Genomic DNA, 26188 nt, shown 5'->3' on the forward strand with positions numbered 1-26188 from the left:
ACAAGAAATGTTTGTTTATGAAGCAATTGAGGGGATGACGCTAATGTAAGCAAGAGTCACTTATGAATGCCAGCAGGGCCTTCAGAATTGCAGTGGCCGAAATTATAAGAATTTTTATAGAAAGAAAAACCTGAAAATTCTGAATGGTGAATGGAAGAATCCTAGGCAAAAGAGAGAAGTAAGAGCTTTCAGTGGGAAATCTGCCAGCGAAGAAGGAATGCCCTAAAAGGCTTGCATTACAGTGGAAGAAGACTGAGCCTTGAGATTGCCAACAACTCCTAAAGAGCCAGGCAATGTGGGGCTGACTTCTTCCCTGGGGCTGTTGTCATCATCATGGTCTTCATCAACCCCAACATATGTTCCTGGTTACTACTCCCAGCTTTTCAGGTGAGTTTCCACATATATGGAGAACATTACTAAATCACATACACATCTCACTTCCAAGAAGGGTCATCTCAGAATCTCTATTTTGATTACTGCATCATCTCCCAGCCCTTTAGTGGTCTAATTGATTCTCTGACTTCTCTCCAAGTTCTTCGGCTCTTACTTAGTTTAAGATCACAGAACAGCATTGGGGGTGCCAGTAAATGTCTATCAACAACTCTCTTGAGAGCCCTAGTACATTTTCTACAACCTAAAATAGACTCCTGTATTTTCCATGGTAGCTTTTTATTTAAAATTTTCAAATCTGAAAATGGGTTGGTTTCAAGTTTAAAAAATAAGATAGGGATAGTTAATTAACCTGGCTCAATTTGTGCTCACAGTCTCATTTCAATTTCCAGTGAAGGCAACTCATGATCTTTTAACATGTTTTGGCCTATCCTTGTCTCCCTTAGTTTCTTCCCTGTATTTGGTGCAGATAACACAAAATTGGCTCTGTTCTTGTTGGCTACAACCATTCCCATGTTGGTTATCTTGTGGTAACTATGTCCAAGAATCATTATGTTAACCACTGAAGTCAGCCTCTTGCTGTTTCCTGATGATGTACCTACTGACATGCTTGCTGAACAGCATCCAAAGGTATTCAAGTAGGAAACTTCAGAGAGTTCAGGTTTTCCTGTTTACACAGTTAGATAATAGTTTTGTCTTGACATACGAGCTTTTGTTTTTGTGATGTGCTAAAAGCTGATTCTGCCTTAGCCACTTTGAAGTAGTGGTGCACTGTGAGACTGAGTTTTCAAATGAGTAGAGTTTAGTCTTGCTTTCCAGGCAATAAAAACAATAAAAATCTTGAGCCAATTTTGATTGAAATTTAAAGAACTCCCTACACTTCTCTTCGGTTTGGTTTCTGAAGTCCAGTTTTTTTTTTTTTTTTCTTACTATAGAACTATTACCTTTGGAGCTGTGAGCCAACATATGGTTTAAGTCAGCACTTTGGGCTAAAGCTGTGTTGTTATCTGTTTTGCTTATGTTACAAATTGTTCTTAAACAAATTGTGGGAACAAAGAACTTTGTTAAATCCGACACTCTACTTGTGGTTTCTAGGTGTTAAAAACATTTTCCCCAATAAGGGAACACCCAAAATTGATATAATCAGCACTTTGGCAATGATATTATAAAAATGAATGGATAGATGATTTTTCTGGGCAATTTTCAAACTTATGAACACTTCTAAAGCTTAAAGTGGTGTCATTTTGAGTTGTATTTCAATTGTTCTAAATGTAGATCATTTCATGTGCAGCAGTGTTCAGTACCAAAAATATGATACTCAGGCAATGTCTTACATGATACTTTGAATAGAACATCAGATAATTTGATTAAGTTGTATAAACAGTTTTTAAGTTCAGAGATTAAAAGAAAGTTAATTCATATGTGAGTCACCATTCTAGTAAGAAAAAATAAACTGTTTATGTAAAGGACATGCAAGTTAACTAGTGGGGAATTTTGGGTTCTTAAGGATGATCATGAATCATTATGAATAGGCAAGAAGAAAAAAGATCATGGAAAATGGTATCTTCAAGTATCAGAAAATCAGATTTTATAGCAGCAGTTTTCTGTCATTTTGCTCCTGTCTGATCGAAGAGGAAATTTCATAATGATTTTAACTCATACTCTATTTCAGCATGTGTTTCAGAGAATCTTTGTGGAATTGGAAATAGGTGTAGTGAATGATTTGCAGTGGTATAGCACATTCCCACCAAAGTAGGTCAGGTCATGGTCCTGCTAAGCACAAGTTTACTTGTTTCAGAAGTAATTCGGCTCCAACAATAAAGATTTATGTAACAGCCAACAAGGAGGAAAGAAGTTGGAGTCAGGTAGCCACATTTGCTCCCAGTGATAAGCTATGAGTTACAATCCACGCAAATGGAATTGGGTCCAATGACAAGACCATCCTGTCTGGCTTCAAGGCAGCATAGAAACAGATAGATGGGGCCCATTATAGTGAAAATTTTGATAATATGACTGTGGCATCAAATAACCCAGAATTCCAATAAATTAGGTAGCCTAGAGGGAGGATTCATTGAGTACTATCTATCTATAAAGGAAACACATCCAAACCAATCAAACAAAAAACCTTAAATGGCATGATTAAGAGATCAACTTACTTTACAAGCATTTCCAATTACTTTAGAACAAATTGTGGGAACAATTGTGATCCTGTGAATTTGATATTGTTCTTACTGCAGTTCACCAAATCTATGATGATATTGTTAGGTTCATTCCAATTTCAGAGACATTAACTTGATCAAAAAATAAAGAAGTTGTCTTCTGAAAAATGTCCTTTGATCAGGAAGCACTTTTGTCATCTCCTTGTAAACATATGTGTATAATGTTTGAAAATAATAATAAAATTATACTCCTCAGAGACTATTATGTTGCTTATGCTTTTCTCTAATCCATGAAGTCTTCCCTGTCAAATTGTGTAAGTTAGTATTTGACAGGCTGTGAAGTTAGTTATAAGGGGGTTACTCATGTTGCAAAGCACCTGAAATGTGTAGCAGGTCATATGTCTCATCGTGGGGGGGTCCCTCAATCCATGGCTCATCATCCCTTCTCCTCCTGCTATATTGTTTGGTTACATTTTCAGAAACTGAGGACAGGTGTATAATTCAGAATTTTCAGCTAATCTTAGTATTCATCGGGTGCTGAGGTCCGGGAGTCTGAGCAGGCTCTATCATCGTATGTCTTCCTAGCCTAGCAAATACTTCCTGGGGAAGAGGTGAACCTGGTCACTACAGCCCATTTCTAGGTCAGTATTTGGTTGGGGGAAAAATTACAATGCACCAGAGGCCATGGATTTGTTAGTTGTTCTTAATAATGGGCTTTACATTTTCCTCCATGTAGGTTTGGGGTCTACTTGTCTGCTTGGTGGTTGACATTTGGTTCTCAAAGATGAAGTCAAGAAAAGTTATTTAACAAAGAGGAAGAAATATTTACATACACTTGGAGTAGACTTTCTTTAACAAACCCTAAGTAACAGTATACTACCCATCAACATTGCTGTAAGTTACCTCTGAAAACATTTTCTCTCTTTCTTTAAATGATTGCACAATGCCTCATGGTATGAGTATATTAAAATTCCCTTTAAGAAAAGTTAATGCAGGTTACAAAAAATATGAGACAAGGAAGACTGTCTTTGTCCTAATCCATGGTTAGAAACTTCTAGTAGGAAAAAAAAATCTTCTCAGAAAAGAAGGAAACACATAGCAGATGTTTGGAATGCCCAGATGTCTCAGTACTTTTAAATTTCCCATAAAACATAAACATTTTGGGTGATAGTACCTGACTGCCCTAAATGATATATTTATTTAGTTCTGGTAGCTTTGCATTGAGGTCAAACTAAAATCTGTTCCAGGTATTATGAAAGGAAGAACTACAAACCTATATTTAGTTCCATTTCTGAAATGGTTAAAGCATTGCCCTGGACTATAAAACCAGGACTGTGGCTTGGAAACAATCTTTGATAATATCTGAAAATCTTCAAAACAAAATGCAGCGTGGCTGTATTTTTTTCTAACTGATCTGCTACTTGTGTATTTAGATGTCTGTCTGATTGTGTTCAGATGTGGGTAAGTGGTGGGGAGGAAAAAAAATATGTTTCTTAACTAAGGATAAAAAGACTTCAAATTGTATGTGTCTCACTTACATTGATAATTGCCCCACATTCTGCACTACGGTGTGGGGTATACTGCTAATTTGGTGTTTGTTTCTTCAGAGTCAGGGAGTTGTGGGGTGAGCAGGAGAAGAAGCATGGAAGAGAAGGGTGTCACAGACAGGAGGCGATCTCCCAGCCATCTGGAAAGCAATCAGAGGGTACCTATCCCTCAAGGGAGATCTTGAGAGGATTTAGTCCTTTTTACAGTGACTTCTTTTAAGAGTAACTGATTTGGGGGGATTCCCTAATCACAGCCTCCTTGATCATTATGGAGATATCAGTCTTCACTGTCTTTTTAAAACTTTTTCTGCAGAAGAGCAATTGGTACTATATAGGCACCAATGACCTCAGCAAGGATTCTCGAATATTCATAGCAAAGTCATTTAATAAACTGACAAAGGAAGGACGTGTTCTGAGATCATTGAAGTATCACACTTTAATCTTAAAATGTATACGGACTTTGTTATTGATAACATACATAAGGATCTTTTATATATACATATATATAAAGTTTACATATGTATAATTTTAATAAATATGATATCAAACATGCTGCTTTGATGCAATTTTCCTCTCATTTTCTTTTTGTTCATTTTTTTTTGCCGTTTTACCCACAATTACTTCCTACCCCTTCAATTTAGGTTAATAACTTGGTGTGTATCTTTCATATTTTCCTATATGCTCACAGAATCATATACAGCATACACTTGTGTGCAGACACTACACACATACATATATGTAAACACGAACATGCATTTATTTCAAATTTTGTGGAAATAGGATGACTTAATACATAATTAAGACTGAACCTGGCTTTATACACTCAACAATAATACCATGTGGAAACTTCTCTAAATAAATAGTTACCTCTGAATACATTTTCTCTTTTTTTTAAATGATTGCACAATGCCTCATGATATGAGTATATTAAAATTCCATTTAAGAAGAACTTTGCTTCCCATTTATTGTCATTGCTAATATATATTATGTATAAAATAATGTGTATATATTCATACATACACATGCGTGGGATTTGGGGGTTGAAGTCCTCAAATATTTTTAATTTTAATAAACTTCACAAGTTTGCACTTTTAAAAAGCTCATATTAATTCACATGTTTATGTGCATGTATTAGAGTAAAAGTAATGTCTCAACACTTGCTGTTCCAAGCATGGCTCATGGACCTGCAGCTCCGGCATCGCCCAGAGCCTGTTAGAGCTGCAGACTCGAAGTCCTACACCAGAAAGCTCTGGATTTACAACCTGAATTTTAATAATATTCCCAGGTGACTAAAATGCACTTTATCATTTAAAAGATGACTGTTTAAAATGACTTTCAGTCCACTAAATTGGAGGCATATTTATCAAATATCTTTCCTGGAAGGATAATTAAGAAAGTATCAACAGTGATTGACTCTTGGGTAGAGAACTTGGGAACTGAAGACAAGCCTGGGTGGGACTGGCTTTTCACCACACAATGCTGTACATTTGTAACGTCGGACTTTCTCTGTGCAAGTATATTACCTATGGGGCATTTTTTAAAAAAACAACTTTTTGTATATGTGACCACAACTTTTCACCCTCAAATCTCCATGAAGAGGGTGGTCCTGGGTCCCATGTGTGCTCTTGTTAGTGTGCTTCTATTTCAGAGGTGTGGTGGTAAGGGAAAAATTTCCAAGCCACATAAGTTGCCTTTTGAGGATATGAAAATGTAGTGATGTCAATGAGGGTTTGTTTGACAGGAAACATTTGGCAGGGCAGACAGTGAGTCAGTGTCATAGGAAACTTTCAAACTTTTTTCTGCAGTCTCACAGCTTAAATTGTGATCACCATCCCACTGTTAATTTTTCAATGTTATAAGATTTCCTGACACCAGAAGTTGCATTAAAAATGTCAGCTTCCTATGATAAATGGATTTTTAGGTTTGCTAAAAATCAGACAGCTGGCAAGCAAGTCTCCTGACATCAAAGTTGGAGTGAGTCTTGAAGGAGTAGGGGAGGCAGCCCTACTGTTTTGGGTTAGCAAATGGAGCATCCTTACCAACCTGCTGGTTCCCAGAAATCTTCCTACAATGATAACTTCTCCTCTACCTCAGGGATTCATTGTATAGATAACTTGTTCATAGGAAACATTTCATGCAGGATACATTGAAAATACATGGAAGTTCTAAACAGGCTCTGAAGTTTTCAAGTACATGAGTCTTATAAATCTAGTTTTTCCAAGTTTACCACCTTAAGGTGACAACTCGAATTTCTCTGACCTTTGAACTCACACTTCCAGGACCACTAGCCTCCTAAAAATTGTTGCTCAAATATTTTTTTTTCAGGAAGAGGATTATGCTCATGTACTCACAAACGAATCTGGTTGCTGTGAAAGAGTCATCTCTGACTTTTCATCAGTTTTGCCCCCTTCTTTGGGCACCACTGCCTGCTACCAGGAATATTTCCCCCCAGCAGAGCATCTCCCTCTCTGCTCCCAGAGGGCACTTGTCTCTAGCTGCAACTAGCAATTGTGTTCAAGGTAGAGGGGTAAAACTGCATGACATTCCCTCTGGTTGGAGGGAAAGGACAGACTCTCTTCTTTGAGGGTCATTCCCCTGGAGAGGCACCAAGTCTCAGGTGTTGGTGATATGGCAGGCCCTTTAACTTGAGTTTCTTCTCTTTATGATGTCAAGGGCATAAGGGAGATTTGTTAGAAGACAAATCCAAGCAGCAGAAAATATACTGCAGCCATGATAATATCACAGAACCTAGTTGCTGGGTTCTGATTCCTTCTATGCTCAAATTACATTTTGTCCCAGGATTTTACCTCCAGCATGTGGGCTTCTAAGTCCCAGATGAAGCTTATGCTGGGGTTTTTGTTCCATCCACAGTGGGAACTCTAGGTTATTGAGAAGTAATGGTTTATGGCCTGAACTTCTCTGAGCTCTGGATCTCAAGCATGAGAGTTTCATGGGTAAGCAGATATTATCTCCTCAACTCTGTGGCACTTCCAGGAACAAAGTGCATCAAGGCAAGGCTAGTCCTGCCCTGTCTTTAGCCACTTCCTCTTGCTCTCTCTGGAGTGGAAAGGGAGAACAGTTTCATTCTGTGTGGGGAAGAGCAGTGGTTATTGCCTCACAGGAAGGTTGAGGGAGAAGGACATTGTTCTCCAGGTCCAGTGCCCTGCAGAGCTGCTTCCAAGAGAGCTCAGCTGCATGGGTGCTTGGCGTTGGTGGCTACTTCCAGGGATAGATGGGGGAAGAGTAGATCAGAGGAGAGCAAAGGGTAGGCTTCTCCCTGACCTCCCCTAGACTTGGTAATAAAGTCTTCAGGATGCACTTTGTTTTTTTGCAAAGCCTTATTTTATTCCCCAAAGGGTAAAGGAGATGTGAGGTGGCTATAGAAAGACAGAGTGACAGGAATTTGGGGGACAGATCTGGCCATCTTTTTGGTTTTGGGGAATGTCCATGAGAGGAAGAGAGTGCCTTATAAAGTGGGTCTGCAGTCACTTTAGAAATGGGCCCACTAACTATGTTTTCTTGATAATAGTTCTATTGTAATTGATATGTGAGTGGTTAGTAAGTGCTACTTCAGTGACCTGACTCTTTGTTCCTGGTTATAGGAGAAGGGATGGCTACAGGAAGCTGTGCCTGCTTTTCCATTTCCATTTAGTCTTGCATTTAAAACTGAGAGACACGTAAAAGTGCATTGCTAGACATCCTTCTAATACAAAGGAACTTGTAAGCAAACGCAGGGTGCAACAAGAGATCATGCAACATGTTTGTGTGCTTCTTCTCAGGGTCTGTCCTACTTTCCACTTCCAGGTTTCTTCAAGACTCAACCTCATCCCACGCATATGTGCAACATTTCTCTTCTACTCTTCTGTGTTTAGCAGGGGTAGGAGGTGCAGCCAAAGAGAAGACGATCTGCAGATTCTGATCCAGCTGGGCTCCTCTAGAATTCCAGAGGTTAAATTTCTGGAAGCCTCAGAACTTCAGAACAACAGCTGGAGAACTTGGCTGCTGATTGTTTTCCTTCTTCATTTTAAAAAATTTGTTTACTCACATGGTTTGAGTGTCCAAATATGCCGAGTGGGGCCATTTCAAGTTGATGCATATAGTTGGATGGTTGCATTGCAAAAAGGCAACCAGTTGAGAGGAAAATAAGGATGAACACCATTGGCCAATCTGTGGTGCCCTGCCATGGTGCTGCATCAGACTGAAGGAAGGGTTGTCTTTTTATAATTCATCCTCCCAGAGGATACCTACTGAGGAGGCACAAGAGTACTGAATGACCTCGTGGTGGCCTGGGGACATGGTTTTTATTTTTAGAGCATATAATTATACAGAATAGTGTTTCATTGTGATATATTTGTACACGCATGTAACATACTTTGATGATTTCTAGCCTCCATACCTCCTCCTTGTTCTTCCCTGTCTCCTCTACCTGATTCCTGTTCTCTTATCTAATATTCTCCATTCTATTTTTAGGTCTTTTTTACCCTCTAGTTTCCACATATAGAGACACATTTATTTTTTTGAATTTGACTTATTTTGCTTAACATGAGGATCTTCAGTTCCATCTATTGTCTTGCAAATGACATTTCATTCTTTTTTAAGGCCAAATCATGCTCCATGGTGTGCATATACCACACTATCTTCATTAACTCATCTGTTGATGGGCACCAAGACTTGTCCAATAATTTCACTACTGTGAATTGTGGGCACATGGTGTAAAACTATGAAGCCTTGACTTTGAAGACTCTCCTCTTAATGTTAAGGTCAGCCCTTTTCTGACTTGCTTGAAATGACCCCCTTTAGAAAATCTGATGGTGAACAACTGATAACCCCAGTCCCCACACAAGCCCCCAATCATATTTATTTGGCTTACACAAAGTTGGGACACATGGTACCAGGAAATATTCAAGTTAGCTCTCAATATTTACATTTAAAACATTTTGCATAGAAATCTGAATTTGGGGCCACACAACACTTGATAGCAGTCCATTAGTGTGCATCACAGCTGTCACTGCTCCTGTGACTTCCCTGGCACTGGGGATGAAGGTTGATTGCTGGTGACTATAATGCTTGTGTTGTTTTCTTTCAGAAAAAATTCAAGACAAAAGTGAAATCTAGCCTGTGTTCTATTTAAAAAGTGAAGCCATTAAAAAACAAATGAAGAAGTCATTTTTTAAAATGACTGTCCACATATTTTAAGTCATCAGCCATTTTTCTAGCATTTGTATTTGTAACCTAGGCCTTTGTGTTGAATGGTCTCTTCATCACATAGTTGGAGAAATCTGAGAAATTCAGTCATAGTGCATGCTGTTTTATTTGGCCCTAAATTGTTCTTCTTACAGAACAATCTTAATTTATCATTCCGTATAGGGCTTTGCAGTATAGTATACCCTCTGCAGTATAAGGCTTTGCTTGGGAGGTGTATTCTGGGGGTTTATTTGTCTCACTGTTATTTGTCTAAAGTATTTGTCAGTACAAAGGTTGTAGACCCTGTCTTAGTCTTATTGTTATAGCAAAATACCCGAGGTTGGGTGATTTATAAAAGAGAAAGGTATACTTGGCTCACAGTTCTAGAGAATAGAAATCCAAGATCAGGTTGCTATATCTGGCAAGGACCCCTTGCTGTGTCATAACATGGTGGATGGCATTACATGGCAGGAATGTGTAGGTGAGACAGGGAAGTTGCCCCATGAGAGAGGAAGCCAGAAGAAGAGCCAAAGGGAACCCAACTCACTTTACCCCAATCTGCTGTCAGGGTACAAATCCAATCCTGGAACATTGACAACTCATTCATGCAAAACCAAACATTGATCCCTTTTCATGATCCTTTCAATCACCTTTTAAAGGCATCCCCTCCCAACACTGCCCCCTGGGGCACCAAGCCTCACATCCACATTTTGGTGGGGACTAACCATATGATAACTTTAGTAAACCCTTCCTGTGGAGATGAGAGGCTGGATGGGGGGTGGACTGCATAGGGTGAGGAGAGATGTTCAAACAGAGGAGTACTGCAGTCAAAAACATGAGCTCAGAGTAAGAGGGGAGGAAGAAACATTAGGAACACAAGTGAGGAGAGCCAGGTAACTAGAAAAACATCAGGTTTGTTGGTCAAAGGAATTCAAGTTCACAAGCAAAGACTCTCACAGCAAGGTTCTGTCAGTGGATAGCAGATGCTTAAAAAGCAAAGCATTGGAGAGACCCGTCCTTGACTCAGGGAAGCTCTTGGCAATTTTATGCACTTAGTTGTATTTGGTGACACTTCCACCTGACACACAGGTGACTGAGAAGCATGCCATTCCTGTAGAGTGCTTAAGGTCAGAGGCTCTGGACACAAATTCCTTCCTGGGTGATAATCTTGGCATCTTATTAGCTGTATGGGTTAGCTGAGATTTTTAACCCTTTCAGGCTGAGCTGTCTTTGCTATATCAAGAACATATCTACCTCATATGGTTGCCTACAGAGGAAGATTAAATAAGCTAAATCTTTCAAGATGCTTAGAATAGTGGCTGACACATGCCAAAGATCTGATAAGTATTTATGGATACCTGTTAGCTACCTCTTCCACCTCTTTTAGGAAAATGCAATAGTGTAGAAACATGGTCATTAGCTTGGAGGAAACTGGTCCCCCTAAAAACAACAGCAGCATATTTTTACAAGTGACCTCTTAGAATTTTAAAGAAACTTTCCAACCCATGCAACTAGCACAATGGATCAACTGGCTACCTAAAAAGGCAGAGGTAAATTGTAAGGGGCTCCTGTACTGCCAAAAAGCTAAGTGATGCTCTACAATCCAGAGTATTCTTACACCCCTTTGAGGAGAGGATGGCAGTAAAGTTTCATCTTCATTTATAAGGACTTTGCCCTGAAATGGGCTCAAATAGTGAAAGTGGTGGGAGAAGAAGAGTAAGCCCTCCCCCTCCAGAGTGCACGGTGAAGTGTGCTGCACAGGAGAAGGATGTTGTGGTTTCAGCCTGGTTTGTGGGGCACAACAAGGTGAGGCTGTTTCAGAGACAGCGCTCCGTGTTGCTGTCTCCCTGTGGTTAGTGTGAAGTGAGCAAAGATACAGCAGCATGTATTTGGAGCTGAAGTGCTTGAGATGCTGTTTTGGGGCCCATGAGGCCCGCTGGGGCTTTGAACTGCAGCCACAAGACTCAGGTGGCATCTCTTTCCAGATTTGTTTTGAAACAAAGCTTGAAAACAAAATTCTACCTTGTCCTTATGCTAAGAACCTGAGAGCGAATATGCTTGTAGATATGCTTATCCCTGGCTCAAATGAATGTTCAGAGATGCCTCTAGGTCTTGTGTCTTTGTCAGGCAAGAAACTACCGGAGGCAGAAGGAGCTATGCCAAAAGGCAACAGGCAATTTGTTATTAAGTTGAATCCAGTAAAATGTAAGAGAGATGGAATAAGTTGTGAGGGGCGTGGAGGAAGACTGAGGACAAACTTTGTTTAGGAAGGAGGTGAGGAGTGAGCAGGAGCAAGGCTTCCAGGAGAGAGCCTGGGTGGGGATGGTGTGACTGACCTGTTTAGAATTGGACCAGACTCCAGGTCCTCAAAGGAGTTGGTTATAATAGGCTTCGTGGTTTCCATTAGCTTTCATGAATCAATTAGTCTCTAGCAGAGACTATGGTATTGTTCGACCTCTCCCATCCTGAGCTGCAGGTGGCCAGTCCTCAGCACACCCAGCATGCACATATGTTAACAAACAATCTCATAAAGAGGAACTCAGTTTTCTCTACAGATTTAGCATAAGGACTCTTTTAGTTAAGGACATCTCTGTTCCAAAAACTTAGTGTCCATCTCCTGGAATTTCTGTTAATGGAGATATCCTTCTTCATTCATAAATTCATTCCATATTTTTTTGAGTGTATAACAAATGCCAGAAGCTATCCTGAGTGAAGCTGGGTTGGGTACTGAGGGTGAGAAAAAGATGAGTAAGTAGCGAAAGATAGATTCGAGTTGGATTCTGACTAGTATTCTAAGAAATCTGAAATTTATTTGATAAGCAAGTGGGAGGTTTTTAAGCAAAAAGGTGAAATGTTTTAGCAGAGTTTCAGGAAAGCTATGCTGTGAGTAGCACAGAAGTTGGACTGGGGCAGAAAACTGGAGAACTAGGGAGAAGATGTAGAAAATAGGGGCTTTAACTGGAGGCTATTAAAAGAATCTAGAAGGGGAGTTTTGAGGGTTCTTGAAGTAGGGTGGTTACTGTGGGAACTGAAAGTTGAGTGACATTTTCAAGGAGTATTTAGTAAGTCTTGGGTGTAAGGGGAGAGAGAGGCAGAGGACTTGAGCTCAGGGCCCAAGCTTTGAGCATGGGAGACCTGGAAAACCCCAGAAAATACAGAACCAGAAGTCAGGAGGAAGAGCTCTTCTGGAGACTCTCAGAGATGGATGGCGTGATACAGTCCTCCAACCGGCTGCCCCATCCAATGCCTGTACCCATTTTGCTCCCTACTGTCATCTTCCCTTAAAGAACCATGTCTGGACAAAGAACCAGCTAAGTGGCCAGTGGGTTTGGGTTCCAAGTATCGTTCTAGTGTGAGGAAATTTGGGGTGTTCAAACAGTAGGATGGGTTGAGTGTTGCAGAGGAGGGAAAAATCCTCAAGTGATGAAGGCCAAGTAGAAATAGCCCACTGGGGACACAAGAGTCAGGGTAGCAGAGCTGAGACTGGTTCAATAGAGATAGAAGCAGAGTAGGAGAATCACGAAGGCAGAGTCCTGGTTTCTGGTCACACCTCTAACATGCCTGACGTGGTACCCTGCCCTGCCAGAAGACTTCTGTACTTCTGGCTAGAGGGCGCTTACGGGTTTTCCTGGTTGGCTGGAAATCTGCCCTAGTGTCATTCACCACTACTGATAGCGATGGCTCATCCCTGAAGACTACAGAAAAGAGACTTCACATGAACAGTTTTTTGAATGGCTGGATAGCTCCCTGTCCCCAAAACCTGAAAATCTGAAGCTTCTCTTCCCAAATGTAAGACTAAGGAGTTTTTGAGTTTCCTTCCATATATATATATATATATATATATATATATATATATATATATATATATAACATATATGAATGAATATACACACGTGCATGCATACACACATGAAGACAGAGATGATGTTCAATTCTTTAGGGACCATGTAATACAACAATTTAGTTTTAATTTATTTTTGAACAAAAACTTTTGCACATCGATAATTCCAGAGACTAAGGAGGCTGTGGCAAGAGGATAGCAAGTTTGAGGCCAACCTTGGCAACTTAATGAGACCCTGTCTCAAATTAAAATATAAAAAGGGTTGGGGATGAAGTAGCACCACTGGGTCCAATCCCATTACTCTAGAAATAAAAATATAAAAAGAGAAAGAAATTTAAAAAAAGATTTTAAACACTGCTAAGCCATATTTCCTACATCTCATGATTGTGCAGTTGGTTATTTATATTGAAATACAAGGAATCTGGATAAGATAATGACTTCGCGGTTTGATGTTGGTCTGCATGAATTATTGACCAGCTGTGTGACTTTGGGCAGTCGTATAACCTCTCAAAGCCTCATTTTCACCATATATAATCTTACATAGTAATCTTCCTATTTCACAGCATTCTGAGGACTAAGTGAGATAAGTAACCTTTTGCATGGTTCCTGATTCATAGTAAACCCTAAACTATATTAGCTATTATTATCTATTATTCATATCTCAACTTTGTTAGGTAGAAAATCTTTCTTCAGGAAACTATTGGGCCCTCTTTCTCTAACTGAAAATTATTCATTTCAAATTTCTTCCAACATCATGTCAACCACAATAATAGTTAGCATGGATTCTCTACTTCTCTCTGAATAGCTATGTGGATATCTATATCACAATGGTGAAGCAGCAGGCTTGATCTATATCCCCTATAGCCAATGGTCCACTGCGGGAGACGGATAATGAATAATTCATATGAGGAACCTTCCATGTTTGCTGAAAATACTCTACCAGTTGCAAATTCACCTGTTTTTACATCTCATCCACATTTGTTTACCTTGTTACCAAGGATAAAGATATCATGAATAACCTTGTAAAATGCCTCATTGATGACCAAATACCTTATACGTGGAAAGAGATGGGTAGTGACAAAAGTTCAGTTTTGGAGATACATAGCTAAGGAACCCAGCAGGACTTTCAAGCTAGCCATAAAATTTGTATGAATTTCTTACCATCATAGAAGTCAGAGATGGAGAAAAATATTTGAGTTATTTGCATACAGATCAGAATGTAAGAGTAGTAAGTGGAATAATCAAGAAGAAATTGGCTGAGAAGAAGAGGAGATAAAAAAACAAACTAAATAAGTAATGGGAGAAGTAATGAGAAGAAATAATAAAAAGGAAAGCTAGCAGAGTTTATTGTCATGGAATCCCATGGACAAGAGAATTTTAAAAATGAGAGGGTGATTAGTAGTATGAAATTATGAAGAGAATTTGCCATTTGGTAATTGAGAGATCATTGGGGACCTTCGGGGCATATTTCAGTGAAGTGGTAAGAAGAACAGATTTTTTAGGGGTTAAAAAATTGGTTGGAAACAAAGAGAAACAGTGGTGAAAATCATTGAAATAAAAATCAGTTTCTTTGGAAAGATAAATAAAATTTGTAAATCTCTAGCCAGACTGACCAAGAAAAAAGAGAGAAAACATAATTTACAAACACCAGGAATGAAAAAAGGAGTTATCACCATAAAACCTGACAATATTAAAAGGAACATCATGGAGTATTTTAAGTAGTCTTTGTAAATATATCTGACAACTTAGAGGTAATGGACAGATTTCTTAAAAGCCACCAAAGCTCACTCAAGAAGAACTAGAATGTTTTAATAATCCTATACTATTAAATAAGTTGAATTCCTAATTAAAACTCTTCCAACAAAGAAACCAGTATGTGAGGAGACTTCACTGGAAATTACACCAAATACTTATGGAAAACTAATTCTATATGAACTCTTCCATAAAATAAAGGAGGTAATACATGCTAATTTATTTATGAAGCCAAAATTAATCTAATATGCAATCTAAATATGATATAAGGAAATAAAACTGAAGACTAACATCTCCCCCTAAACATAGATAAGAAAAATCCCCTACAAAATATTAGCAACTCAAAATCCAGTGGATAAAATGTACAATATATTCCTAGAGCATGGCTGGTTCATCACTCAAACTTAAACAATATAATTCCCCATATCAATATACTGAAGTAGCAAAATAACAGGATCATTTTTTAGATTCAGAAAAAAAATGGAAAAAATAAATACCTGTTTATGATAAAAAGGAGTATCATAAAGGAAGAGGAATGAGGACACATTGTCACTCTAAGAAGTCTGGGAGGAAAGGAAGGGGGGTTCTAATTCTGGAAGTAAGTGGAGTAGGGCTAATGGAAGCATCCCTCCCCCACACATACTTAAGCCTTGAACATGCTTATAGAAGAGGAAAGAGGAAAGAGACCACCACCACCAATGAAACAGGAAATAGTAATGGACTAGGTTTTTAGGTCAGGGAAGGAATAGGATCTATAGCACAACAGGAGCAAATGATTGTACTCTGGAAGGTCAATATGTTAGGAGTGATGGCAAGAAGGAGAAATAGGTGTGACCACAGAGGTTACATAAAACAGAGAAGTGGGTGCACTGTGAGAGGCAAGAGGCTCTCAGTGGAGAGTCGCACAGTTTTCAGAGATCCCCTCTCAAAGGGAACCTATGTGGTGTGGCGGAATGAGCTCTAGCTTTGGCATGGGTCAGAAAATGGCTGGGAGTCACTACTCTGCCAGGACTCAGTTGATTGATCCTAGGCAAGTCACTTATCTCTATGAAACTCAATGCTGTCGTCTGTAAAGAAAGGAAAAGCAGCACAAAACCTGGAGCATTGTTACAAGGATGAAGTAAGAAAGACTAATAAAAAAATTAAAAAAAAAAAGAATAGTGGAGGACCTTAAGGGGGAACAGATTAGTCAATGTGATTATGTTTTTGTTTTACTATTATGTGCTTATCCTTTATGTGGAGAAGAAACAAATCTTTATGACCTTTTTGAGGTTGTAACATAATTTTCCCCAAAGTTAGGCTCCTATCCTGCCCAGGAACTATGAGTAATCAGATCTATTGCACTAAATACTTCTATTCCAATGAGATGACACCCAGATTCTTGAAGAGATATTTCTTGATTGTAGAAAATTTATATATCAGAAGGGTGGAGAAAAGATTAAGATTGTAAGGAAAGTTTACTTATTTGTTTGTTTGTTTGTTTTGTGGTGCTGGGGTTTGAACCCAGGGCTTTGTACATACAAGGCAAGCACTCTATCAATTGAGGTATATCCCCAGCCCCAAATTCTAAGTTGTCTAAAGTCCTTGTTCTAAGAAGAAACAAGTCAGGGGCCTTTACTCAGGTTTTGGCTGGAGGAATGAGCACATTCTTTTGGAAGTTGAACTTTCTAGGTATGCATTTTAAGTGGCACTAGTATCATCATAAAGAAATAAACGTTGACCGGTATAACCAATAATAAAATTTAGTATAATCTCTTAGTGTAGGGTGGAGGTACAGGCATGGACAGGATGATTAATGCTGAGAATTTTACAGGCTTCATGGATCATTTTTGAGAAAATTGACATCATGACAATTTTGAATTCTCTCATAGATAAACATGGTATATCTCTCTATTTATTGAAGTCCTCTTTAACTTTTTAAAAAGTTTCAATATGCAAACAATAAACATACTAAATTAAAAAAAAGAAAGCTATGCATGCAATCTTGCCATGACGAGCACGGCCACTAATTCAGAAACTGTTGAGGGGTGATGGGGAATGAAGACAAACAGGCACACAGAGAGAGAAAAGGCTGGGGCCAGGTGGGCAGCCAAGCCCTGATGGAGGCTGGGTCTGACTGACCCAGAGCTAGCTCAACACATTTACTGTATAGGTTTTGTCATCAAAATGTTATTTGTGGGAAAGTTTCTGCAAAGTGAGTAATATGAAGGATGCAGGAATGGCGAGACATTAGTTGTCTTATTACACTTAGAATTTTGTATCCCCGGGAGCTGGTGCTTGAGCTCACCGTCTCAACTGATACAGCTGCACACCTTTGCATGTAGCCTCCTCTGGGTGGCATCACCATAGCAACTGGGCCATCTTGAGCTGCACCTTTGCATGAGAAGTTTCCAGTGCAAATGCAGCCATGAGAGAGTCAGAAAGACCATGATTCAAACCACTGCCCCCCCACACAACCTAGCACAGTTCCTAGCACATGGGCAAGTGCTCCGGTCATGCTATTCTCATCCTCTGAGGCTTTTGGGTCTTGATTAAAAAGAGAAGTGGTGTAACATTTGTAGGAATTAAGAAAAAATGGATCAATACTTGTGGGAAATGCAATTAGATTTACTGAAGGTGTGTAAAAAAATAATTGAATAGTAGCAAGTTTAGGAAAGATTTATATTCAGTGTTAATGGATCATGCAATAATAACTGAGCATCAGCAGGAGATAGAGGGCAAATAGTGGAATGTACTGAGGAGGTTCACAATTTTGGGCACGACATTGATGAGGACAGGGAAAAGGTAGCCATAGGGAGAGATGCCATAGACCTTCAATGAGACCAATGCTATGGAAACAGAAATTGATCCCAAAATAGCTATTGCAAGCAGTTGATGCTAACACCTCTTTGACCTTTGATATGGAAGTAATGGTGACCTCTTGAGCAGATTTCCCCAAGGGACAGATCCAAAATATTAGTTCTTGCTAAAGAACTTTAGCTTTTTGAGAGTCAGGTGTGAAGAAACAAGTAACTTATTCAGAGGAAGCAAGAGAAGAGAGAGACATCTAAGAGTGAACAGTGAAATTCACCACTTTCTCTGCTCTGCCATTCACCTTCCAGAGCACGAGAACCAGTGAAAGTGGTAGAGGAGGATTTTTTTTCATGTCTCCACATCGATGGTCATTTCACCTTCCTTTACCATCTTTTGTCCAGGCAATTCCTTCATTTCTACTTTACTGGTGCTATTTAAACTTAGTAGAAAATAGAATCAGTTTCTTTTTATTTTTAAAGGATATGGCAATATTATTTTTGATGGTTTTAAAATAATTTCTGGGCAACCTCAAAGTTTTATAATTTATATAAACTAAAAGTACAATGGTGTATAGCAGAACTGTTTCCTGATGGAGTGGTTGGCTCAACTGTTCATCACCTTCTGACATGATGACCTTTTTGAGAGTTGGCTTTTCAAAATTGGTAAATTGGTATATAGGTGGGATAGAAGGAGCCTTGAAATACATAAACTTTTTAGGAAATTTAATATCTGATTAACATTCAAGTTTTAAATTAAGAAGATCCCTAAATTCCCCCAATGCTTCTGAATAAATACATATTGAATGCTACTATTAAAATTTCAGATAGACTAAGATATAAGGGTTTAGCTATTGACATGGTAAATTGAGAATAGGAAGCTAGACTTTTGTGGAGGAGGTTCTTGTGAACAGAGGGAGTTGGATGAGATGACCTCCGAAGTCTTCTCCAGGGCTAAAATTATATAACTTGGTGGCTTTCCAAGGTCACCCAGGGGCAAAATCAGAGTCTGATCCAAAGCTTATACTATGACTTCATCTGACTCTTTTAACTGAATTTAAGGATTTAGTTGATAGTTAAAAATGACAATTGACTCCAACTTTCTCCTGGAAATATATAGCACCTTTGATGGTCTGCCTCTTATGAAGAAATCTGCCGTTCAGCAGGCCCCCACCCTTCCTGGGCCATCCAAGTGGTTTTTTATATCCCACTGCCAATTGATCATGTGAAATTGGAAAGCAGCCTATGCTAACAAAATAGATATGGCCTGAAGCAAAAAGAATGAGGCAAAGTGATAAAAATTTCTGTCTTGGGTTTCTAACTAGATAGCAGAGGTTTTATTCATCCAAAGGCAGAAAAGACAAAAAGTGGAAGACCTGCAGTTCATGGCTAAGCCATCTTAACGATGGAATTCTATAGGGAGCAGTTACTAACATTTATTTGTGTTTGAAGTGCTGGGAGCTGCTTTGAAGCAAGTAATACTATCAAACCAAGCCTGTTCCTACCTCCAACTCCTGATTTGGGGTTTCCATGATTTTCCTAAGAGAAAACATGGGTCTCTGAATTTTATAATCAATAGGATCCTAATAGGAATAACATAACACTGTTATCAAGGATGGACTTTTAAGAAGCATCTTCAAAATCTCTGTCACTTTTCCATAGATGATGGAATACGATCTGGCCTTAGTGACTGCATTCTAAAGAGTTGAATGTGGTGATGGGATGGTGAGCAATTTCTGAAACTAGGTCATAAAGACAACACAGATTCTGCCTGGCTCTCCCTCCTGGGACATGTGCTTTTAGAGACTTGAATCACTTTGTCAAGATGGAGAAACTGTATTGGTGCTCGGCTCCCCAGCTCTTCACGTCTTCCCAGTCTAGGCTCAGACATATGAACAAGTCGTGAGAAGGCTCAAGCTCCCAGGCTTTGAGCTGCCCCAGGGGCTCTGTGTAAAACAGAAGCAAATTATCTGCCTGAGACCCAAGTCACAGATTTACAAACATTGTCATTGCTTTAAGACACAACGTTTTGGAGTGCTTTGTCACAATGCTATAGTAATGGCAATAGAAGGGATCACTGAAGAAGAAATAAGAAGTTACTGAACTTATAAAAAGTGGAAAAAAACCCACAAAGAACTTAAAACAGATACTTGTGACTCAAATAGATAAATGTACACCCATATTCACTTCAGCTTCATTCACAATAACCAAAAAGGGTGAAAACAACCCAACTGTGCATCAACCAATGAATGGATAAACAGAAGTATATATCCATACAGTGAAATATTATTCATTGATGAAGAGGAATGAACTTATGATGCATGCTTCAATATGGTACCTAGAAAACACTGAGGAAAGTGAACTAAGTCAGGCACAAAAGGACTGTATGATACCATATATATGAAATATTTAGACAAAGGGACAGAAAGATTAGAAGTTACCAGGGTCCAGCAGGAGGAATGGAGTTCCCGCTGCTGGTCACAGAGTTTCTATTTAGGAAGAAGAAGTGGTTTTGGAGATAGATAGTGGTGATGGTTGCCTAACAGTGTGAATGGAATTAATGCCACTGAATCATAGCCTTAAAATGATTAAAATGTAATATTTTATGTTATATATAGTTAATTTAATAAAAATGGTAAGAAAAATGTAATAAAAATTGTAAAAATATGAGTTAGTGACTACTATGACCAGAGTAGGAACATGGTTAATCAGGAGAGTCAAAGGGGAAACTAAACATAATACCAATACTAGATGATTAGATAATGGGGAAATAATGCCAATATGTTGGGAAGAAAGGCTCATTTTAAAAAATCAGAGCTTCATAGTAACATGTAGTTGGGTTCATCCTGACAAACTCATGCATGCATGGAAATCAACTACAGTTCATGATTCCTCCTTTTTCTACCCCCTTTTCCTTCCCATTCTCCCTCCCCTTTTCCATTCTTCTTCCTCTACTTGACTTCCTTTTACTCGTCCATTAATTTATATTTGATTGGTTCTTTATATTATCCCATCCTTCCCTCCCCTTTCTTTTATTTTACTCTAGCTTCTGTATATGGGAGAAACCTTTCTACCTTTGACTGTCTGAGTTTGGCTTTTTTCACTTAGCATGATATTCTCCATTTCCATTCATTTACAAGCAAATGCCATAATTTCATTCTTCTTCCTGACTGAGTAGAACTCCATCATATATATCTCCCAATTTCTTATCTCATTCATCTACTGACAGTATTCTGGATTGATTCCATAACTTATCTATTGTGAATTGTGCTGCTATAAACATTGAGGTGTTGAATCACTGTAGTGTGACTATTTTAGATCTTTTGGGAAAGTACCAAAGAGTGGGATAGCTGGGTCATATGGTGATTCCATCCCTAATTGAAAAGACTAATTTTAGAAAGAAAAGCTTCAAAGCAATCTTTTTTTCACTATGATGAGGAAATGGCTGATTGTTGCTGTATTTGCAGAACTATTTTTAATGCATAAAACTTCAATGATCACTTCTGAAAGGTTGGTGAGCTATGGGTGGAGTAGGGTGGTCAGAAGGAGAATTGCTAAGGATGAGTCATGAAAGGCAGGCCAGGAATGTGGGAGGAATTTTCAAACTGCAATGGAAAAGTCTTGATAAATCATTAAATTTGGATAAAAGCCATTATCAACATGTGACAAGGACTGATTTAAAATTAGAAGTCCCAATCTGTTGCTCTGCCCCCAGCCATTTCCTGCTAATTTATTTATCTGTTTTCATATCACAGCTTCCTACAGGGAGACCATCATCTCATGTGGAGGATGGAAGCTGACAGTGCCCCCAAAGCCCGGCCTGGTGCCAGAAGGATGCATGGAGGGAGGACTGGAATTGTAGCATCTCTGCCTTGCACAGTCTGGCTGGATCTACAGGTGTATACTTCCTGGCATTTGTTCCTATAGATTTTACTGTTTCTGTAGGATGGGCAAAATGAAGACAGATTGATTAATTAGCAGTTGTCTTTACAATTTGGCCCAAATGGTGATTAAATTCATTTTTCCTTTTTATATCATTTTTTCTTCCTTCTGATACAAGCAGGTGACCAGATCCAGTCAGTTGGGACCCCAGCAGCCTCTGGCCTGGGCTCTGGTAACAAATATTTTTTGGTTATGACACTGACATTTATTTAGTGGGAAGTCTAAAGGAGGTACAGAGAGGCTGAAGCAGGAATGTGTATCTGCTCTGGCCTTTGGCTGGGGTAGTCACATGGCCACTGGCTCTCAGTGAGGATGATGCCCTCTTGGCTTCACCATCCCTGTGGAGAAAAGCCCAGGAATGGGAATACAGTAAGGTCTGTAGGTGAGGCAAGGCCTTGCAGGGGCAGGAAGGTGCTGCCAGGGAGGAGTGGGCAGGCCGGCCAGGGAGCCTACGTGCCCTCCGCCAGGCAGGGCCTTGGGACCAGGGCCTTGTGCTACCTCACAAGCAGATGACACACGCATTTTCAATAAAGGAATTTATTATAAATAACTTTTTAAAAATTATATTTTTTAAGTATAAGGGCTAATTTAGAAGATGAATTTGAGTAGGGTTATATCTAGGTGATTGTATTCTGATTTTTTAAAAATGGGACCTGTTAAGATGGGTCGAATGTTCAATTAAGAGCTTGAAACAAAGGCTTAGGAGTTTTAGTTATTTCTAAGTTAATATGTCATGAATTTATTTTGGTTACCAGGCCACCATAGCACTCTTAAAAACCCACAGTGTGTGTGTGTGTGTGTGTGTGTGTGAGCGCGTACATGTGCGCACATGTACCCAGAGCCAGTAGTGGTTTTGGTTACATTATAAGAATGTTTCAAGGTTGTGAATTCACTAGAATTACAAGGCTTGAAAGGACCTCAGGGAGGTAAGCTTCTAGTACCTTCTTCCTTTCTCTGGAAGAATGCCGTAAAACCTCTGGTTTCAGTGTGAATTTCACTCCTTGCCTCATGAGACAGATTATACAATTTCCCTACCTAACAGTATTGTGCAGGAGAATTATTACAGCAAGGAATTCTTCTTGCTCTGTTTTGCTGTTTTTCTACTGTAATGTAATGTTGCCTTGTTTTGTTCCATCCTTAATAAAATGGGGACTAGTTTACTAACTTCATCCTTATCATGACATTTTATTTCTTTTAACTCTATTTTCTGATGCTGTCTTCTCCCTTCTGTAGGATAATTAGAATTACCCTCTGCACCCATATGTGAATCAGCTAAGAAATTTTGAGTTTTCTGATAAAGTTTCTTTTCCATCTCCCAAGTACACCTCTGGGTTACTATCTCCGTTATCTTGGAGACAAGGGTTCTGGGAATGGAGCTTTGGTTGAGTCTTAGCCCACAAAAAGCAAAACTAGGAAATGAATCACTTTCTAGAAATGGAATATAATTCCCACTAATAATAGAAATTGTCTTGGACAGCTCTTTGTTTTAGTGATCAATCTTGATATGATATTTCAACATATTTTGTACAGATATAACAATAAAAAGCAGGCTGTGAGTTTAGTCTAAGGGCAGCAATAAAGAAAATGCATAAAACTCTGATTTTCAGGATTTTCAACTCACTGTCATAACGTGTAAAGAACAAAAATATGATTTTCCTGATGCTGACAAGCGCAGTGGAGAAAAACATAAGAGTACAGAGTAGAACGTGGTAGATTGCTCCTATTTTGCAGTAGATAGTGAGGTGAGACCTTAGGAAAAGTGACATTTCAAAAGAGATCCAAAGTAAGTCAGAGGACAAGCCATCTAGAGATGGGGAAGAAAAGTCATTCCAAACAGAGAGAATAGCAAGGGCAAAGGCCCTGAGGCAGAAGTGTGGTCAGTGTGCTCCAGGATCAGCAAGGTGGGTTTGTTGTTTAAGTAGAGAGAGAAAGGGGGAGAAGAGCAGATGCATGTGATCAGAGAGTTAGCAGGGGGTAAGGTCAAGATTAGGACTTGGCTGGACTCTGTGAGACAGGTTGCCAGTAGAAAGTTGGAGCAGAAGGAGGGCATGGCCTGACTTGCCTGGTCAAAGGCTCCCTCTGGCTGCTGTGGTGAGAACAGGCTGTAGGGGGAGCAAAGCAGGAAGAGGGTTGACAGGTTAGGGGGCTGCTGCTGCAATAATCCAGGCAAGAAATGACAGTGGCTTGGCCCCGCCTCCTTGTGATGGGACTAGGGAAGATTAGATCATAGATGCATTTTTCTTGAGGGCATGTGCTACACTATCTGCTGATGGACTGGAGGTAGGGTGAGAGAGAAAGAAGTCCAGAATGACTTCAAGGTCCTTGGTCTGAACAAAAGGAGGTCAGATTTACCTGAAATAGGGAAGAATGTAGAGGAGAGCAGGTTTGAGGGAGAGGAAAAATCGAGAATTCTGCCTCAGGCATGTTGAGTTTGGCGTGACTTCTAGCCATCCATGTGGCAATCAGACGGGTATTAAGGTGGAGAAGTTTAGATTTTGGAGGAAAGTGAGAATAGAAATTTTAGGAATATAAGCCTATAATAGCCTCTATAATAATAGTGGAAATGGTTGAGACCCAGAGACTGGCTTTAGATACATAAAGCTGACTCCTGGGACCCTTCATCATTTGGAGGTTGAGTGGAAGAGGAGGATCCACCAAAAGACCCTCAGAGGGAGCAGCACAAGAAAGGGTGTCATAGAAGCCCAGCCACCAGCATTTTTCTAAGACACTTTTTCAAAATAAGTCTCATTGAATGTCTCTGATTTATCAAGCAAAATGATACATTTTCACAAGTACAACTGGAGAGAAACAGTCAATGGAGAAATAATTATGAAGAGATAACAGGAGCATGGCTGTACTAGCCGTTAGATAACGCAGCCATCTCCTTGGTTACTGGGATGAACCTTGAGGTTTTATGTCACATGGAGCAAGGAATGTAACATGCACAGAGTGGTTCTGCCCTGATGTGCAATTTGGGGGAACTTTTCATTATATTTGCTTAATGTAAATACTTCTCAGAGGGAGCACTCATGAAGTCTCTGTGTTATTTTTTTCTAATATATTATTTCTAGTGCTTTCTATTTTCAGAATCATTCCAAAACACACCCTTGCTTACATTGGATTTTTGCTCTTTGCCTTGCAGGTTTAGGATAGAAGATTCCTTGAGTTGAGCAAGTTCCCCTTTTCAGGCCCTCTTTATCAACTGGCAGGGGTCATGTCTACCAGTGAAAACATACACGACAGACTCCATGGTCACATTTGATTTTTGGAAGATTCATTGCCAAATAATAAAAAAATCACACTCTTCTGTGTTCATTTCTTTTCCTCTGTAAGTCTTGAAGGTGATCTTTCTCCATTACTTCCTTGTACGTGCTCACTTCTTTGGAAAATCATTTTAATATCCTAAGAGAAAACATTCAAAGTAAAGTTACAAATATTAATAAAGAATTTAGGGTGAATGTTCACCTAATATATGGTGGCAATTAACAGTAAGTTGTTCTTTGGTTTGATTTGTACCCTGCAACTGACTAGTTGTTTCCTTGGAAACCCCACTTTCCTCATCTAATAATGGACTTGTCATCTTAGATTGCATAACATTTGTGAAGGTAATTATGCAGACTCAGGCCTGTAATGGGCAAGTCAAAAAGACTATTTTTCTATAAAGAATAAAAGAGAGAGTATTCACCATTAATTAAAAGAAGATTGTAATACCAAATTAATAATTTCTACAGATTTGTGGAGTTTTAGAGCAGCAGACGACTTTTCTATGCCAGGGACAGAATGCTCTGCCTTTCATCTACTGCTACTAACAATTATGGCCCGATTTTAGCTATAAATTTAGCCAAGCCTGGTTTAAATATGTCTGGAGTGTCTGATTTTTCTCATGCTATGGAGTATCAGATAACCACATATCAGCTCATTTCTTCTCAAACTAACTTAATAAGGTTAGCATTAGTTATTATAAACATAGTATTCAAAGAAGACCTCTTGAGGTCGCTTGCCCAAGGTCACACACTTCGTGTGTGTGTGTGTGTGTGTGTGTGTGTGGTTCCAGAGCCCATTTTCATAAGTTCAAAGCCAGTTCACCTTACAATAGGAGCAAAAGTTAAAGTTTATCATCATAATTACACATACTCAAATTTTTTCTTATACGTATTTAAAAATGTTGCTGCTTCTAAATACAGACCTTGTAAACACAGCAGATAGGAAACAACCTTCACTTCCCACTGTTTATAACAGCAAACATTTTAACCTGAAAAACCACACTCGAGCTTTTGCTTTGCTTATCTTGAACGATCTTCAAATAACATCACTGTGGTTAAAGTTCATTTTAAAAATGTGATCTACTAACTTGTTCATGGATATCTGGAGCAAGAGACCCAACAGGACAAGTATGACTGTCTCTGAGTCTTCAACTTTTTTTTTCTCTCTCTTTCCCTCTTTTTTTCTTCCTTCCCTACTTCTGATTTTACTAATTCTGTGGGGTCACTGATATCTGGATATCTGGATGGCCCTTCAAGGGATCAGACCCTGTTCTTCCCAATCCTTCTCTCATGCCCTGGCCCTGGTCTCCCTTTCACCTAG

At 39.2% G+C, this 26188-nt stretch overlaps 1 protein-coding gene and 1 long non-coding RNA gene across 7 annotated transcripts in view; one reads left to right on the forward strand and one right to left on the reverse strand.

Moving 5' to 3' along the window:
- Window positions 1-24878, forward strand: LOC124077803 (uncharacterized). Its single transcript, XR_006846726.2, has 3 exons — window positions 1-387; window positions 21418-21559; window positions 24747-24878. It is a non-coding gene; the product is annotated as an uncharacterized LOC124077803 (long non-coding RNA).
- Spef2 (sperm flagellar 2) overlaps window positions 24857-26188 on the reverse strand; it is a 188934-nt gene continuing 187602 nt past the window's right edge. For all 6 annotated transcript variants that reach the window (XM_058572081.1, XM_058572080.1, XM_046422327.2 and 3 more), the window contains one exon: window positions 24857-25006. In XM_058572081.1, coding sequence (XP_058428064.1) covers window positions 24917-25006 — 90 coding nt within the window. In that variant the 3' untranslated portion in view covers window positions 24857-24916. The remainder of the gene's footprint in view (window positions 25007-26188) is intronic.

Source organism: Marmota monax, unplaced genomic scaffold (assembly GCF_021218885.2).
Source record: "Marmota monax isolate L192 unplaced genomic scaffold, Marmota_monax_Labrador192_F-V1.1 WCK01_AAM20220418_F8-fsc00077, whole genome shotgun sequence".
NCBI lineage: Eukaryota > Metazoa > Chordata > Mammalia > Rodentia > Sciuridae > Marmota > Marmota monax.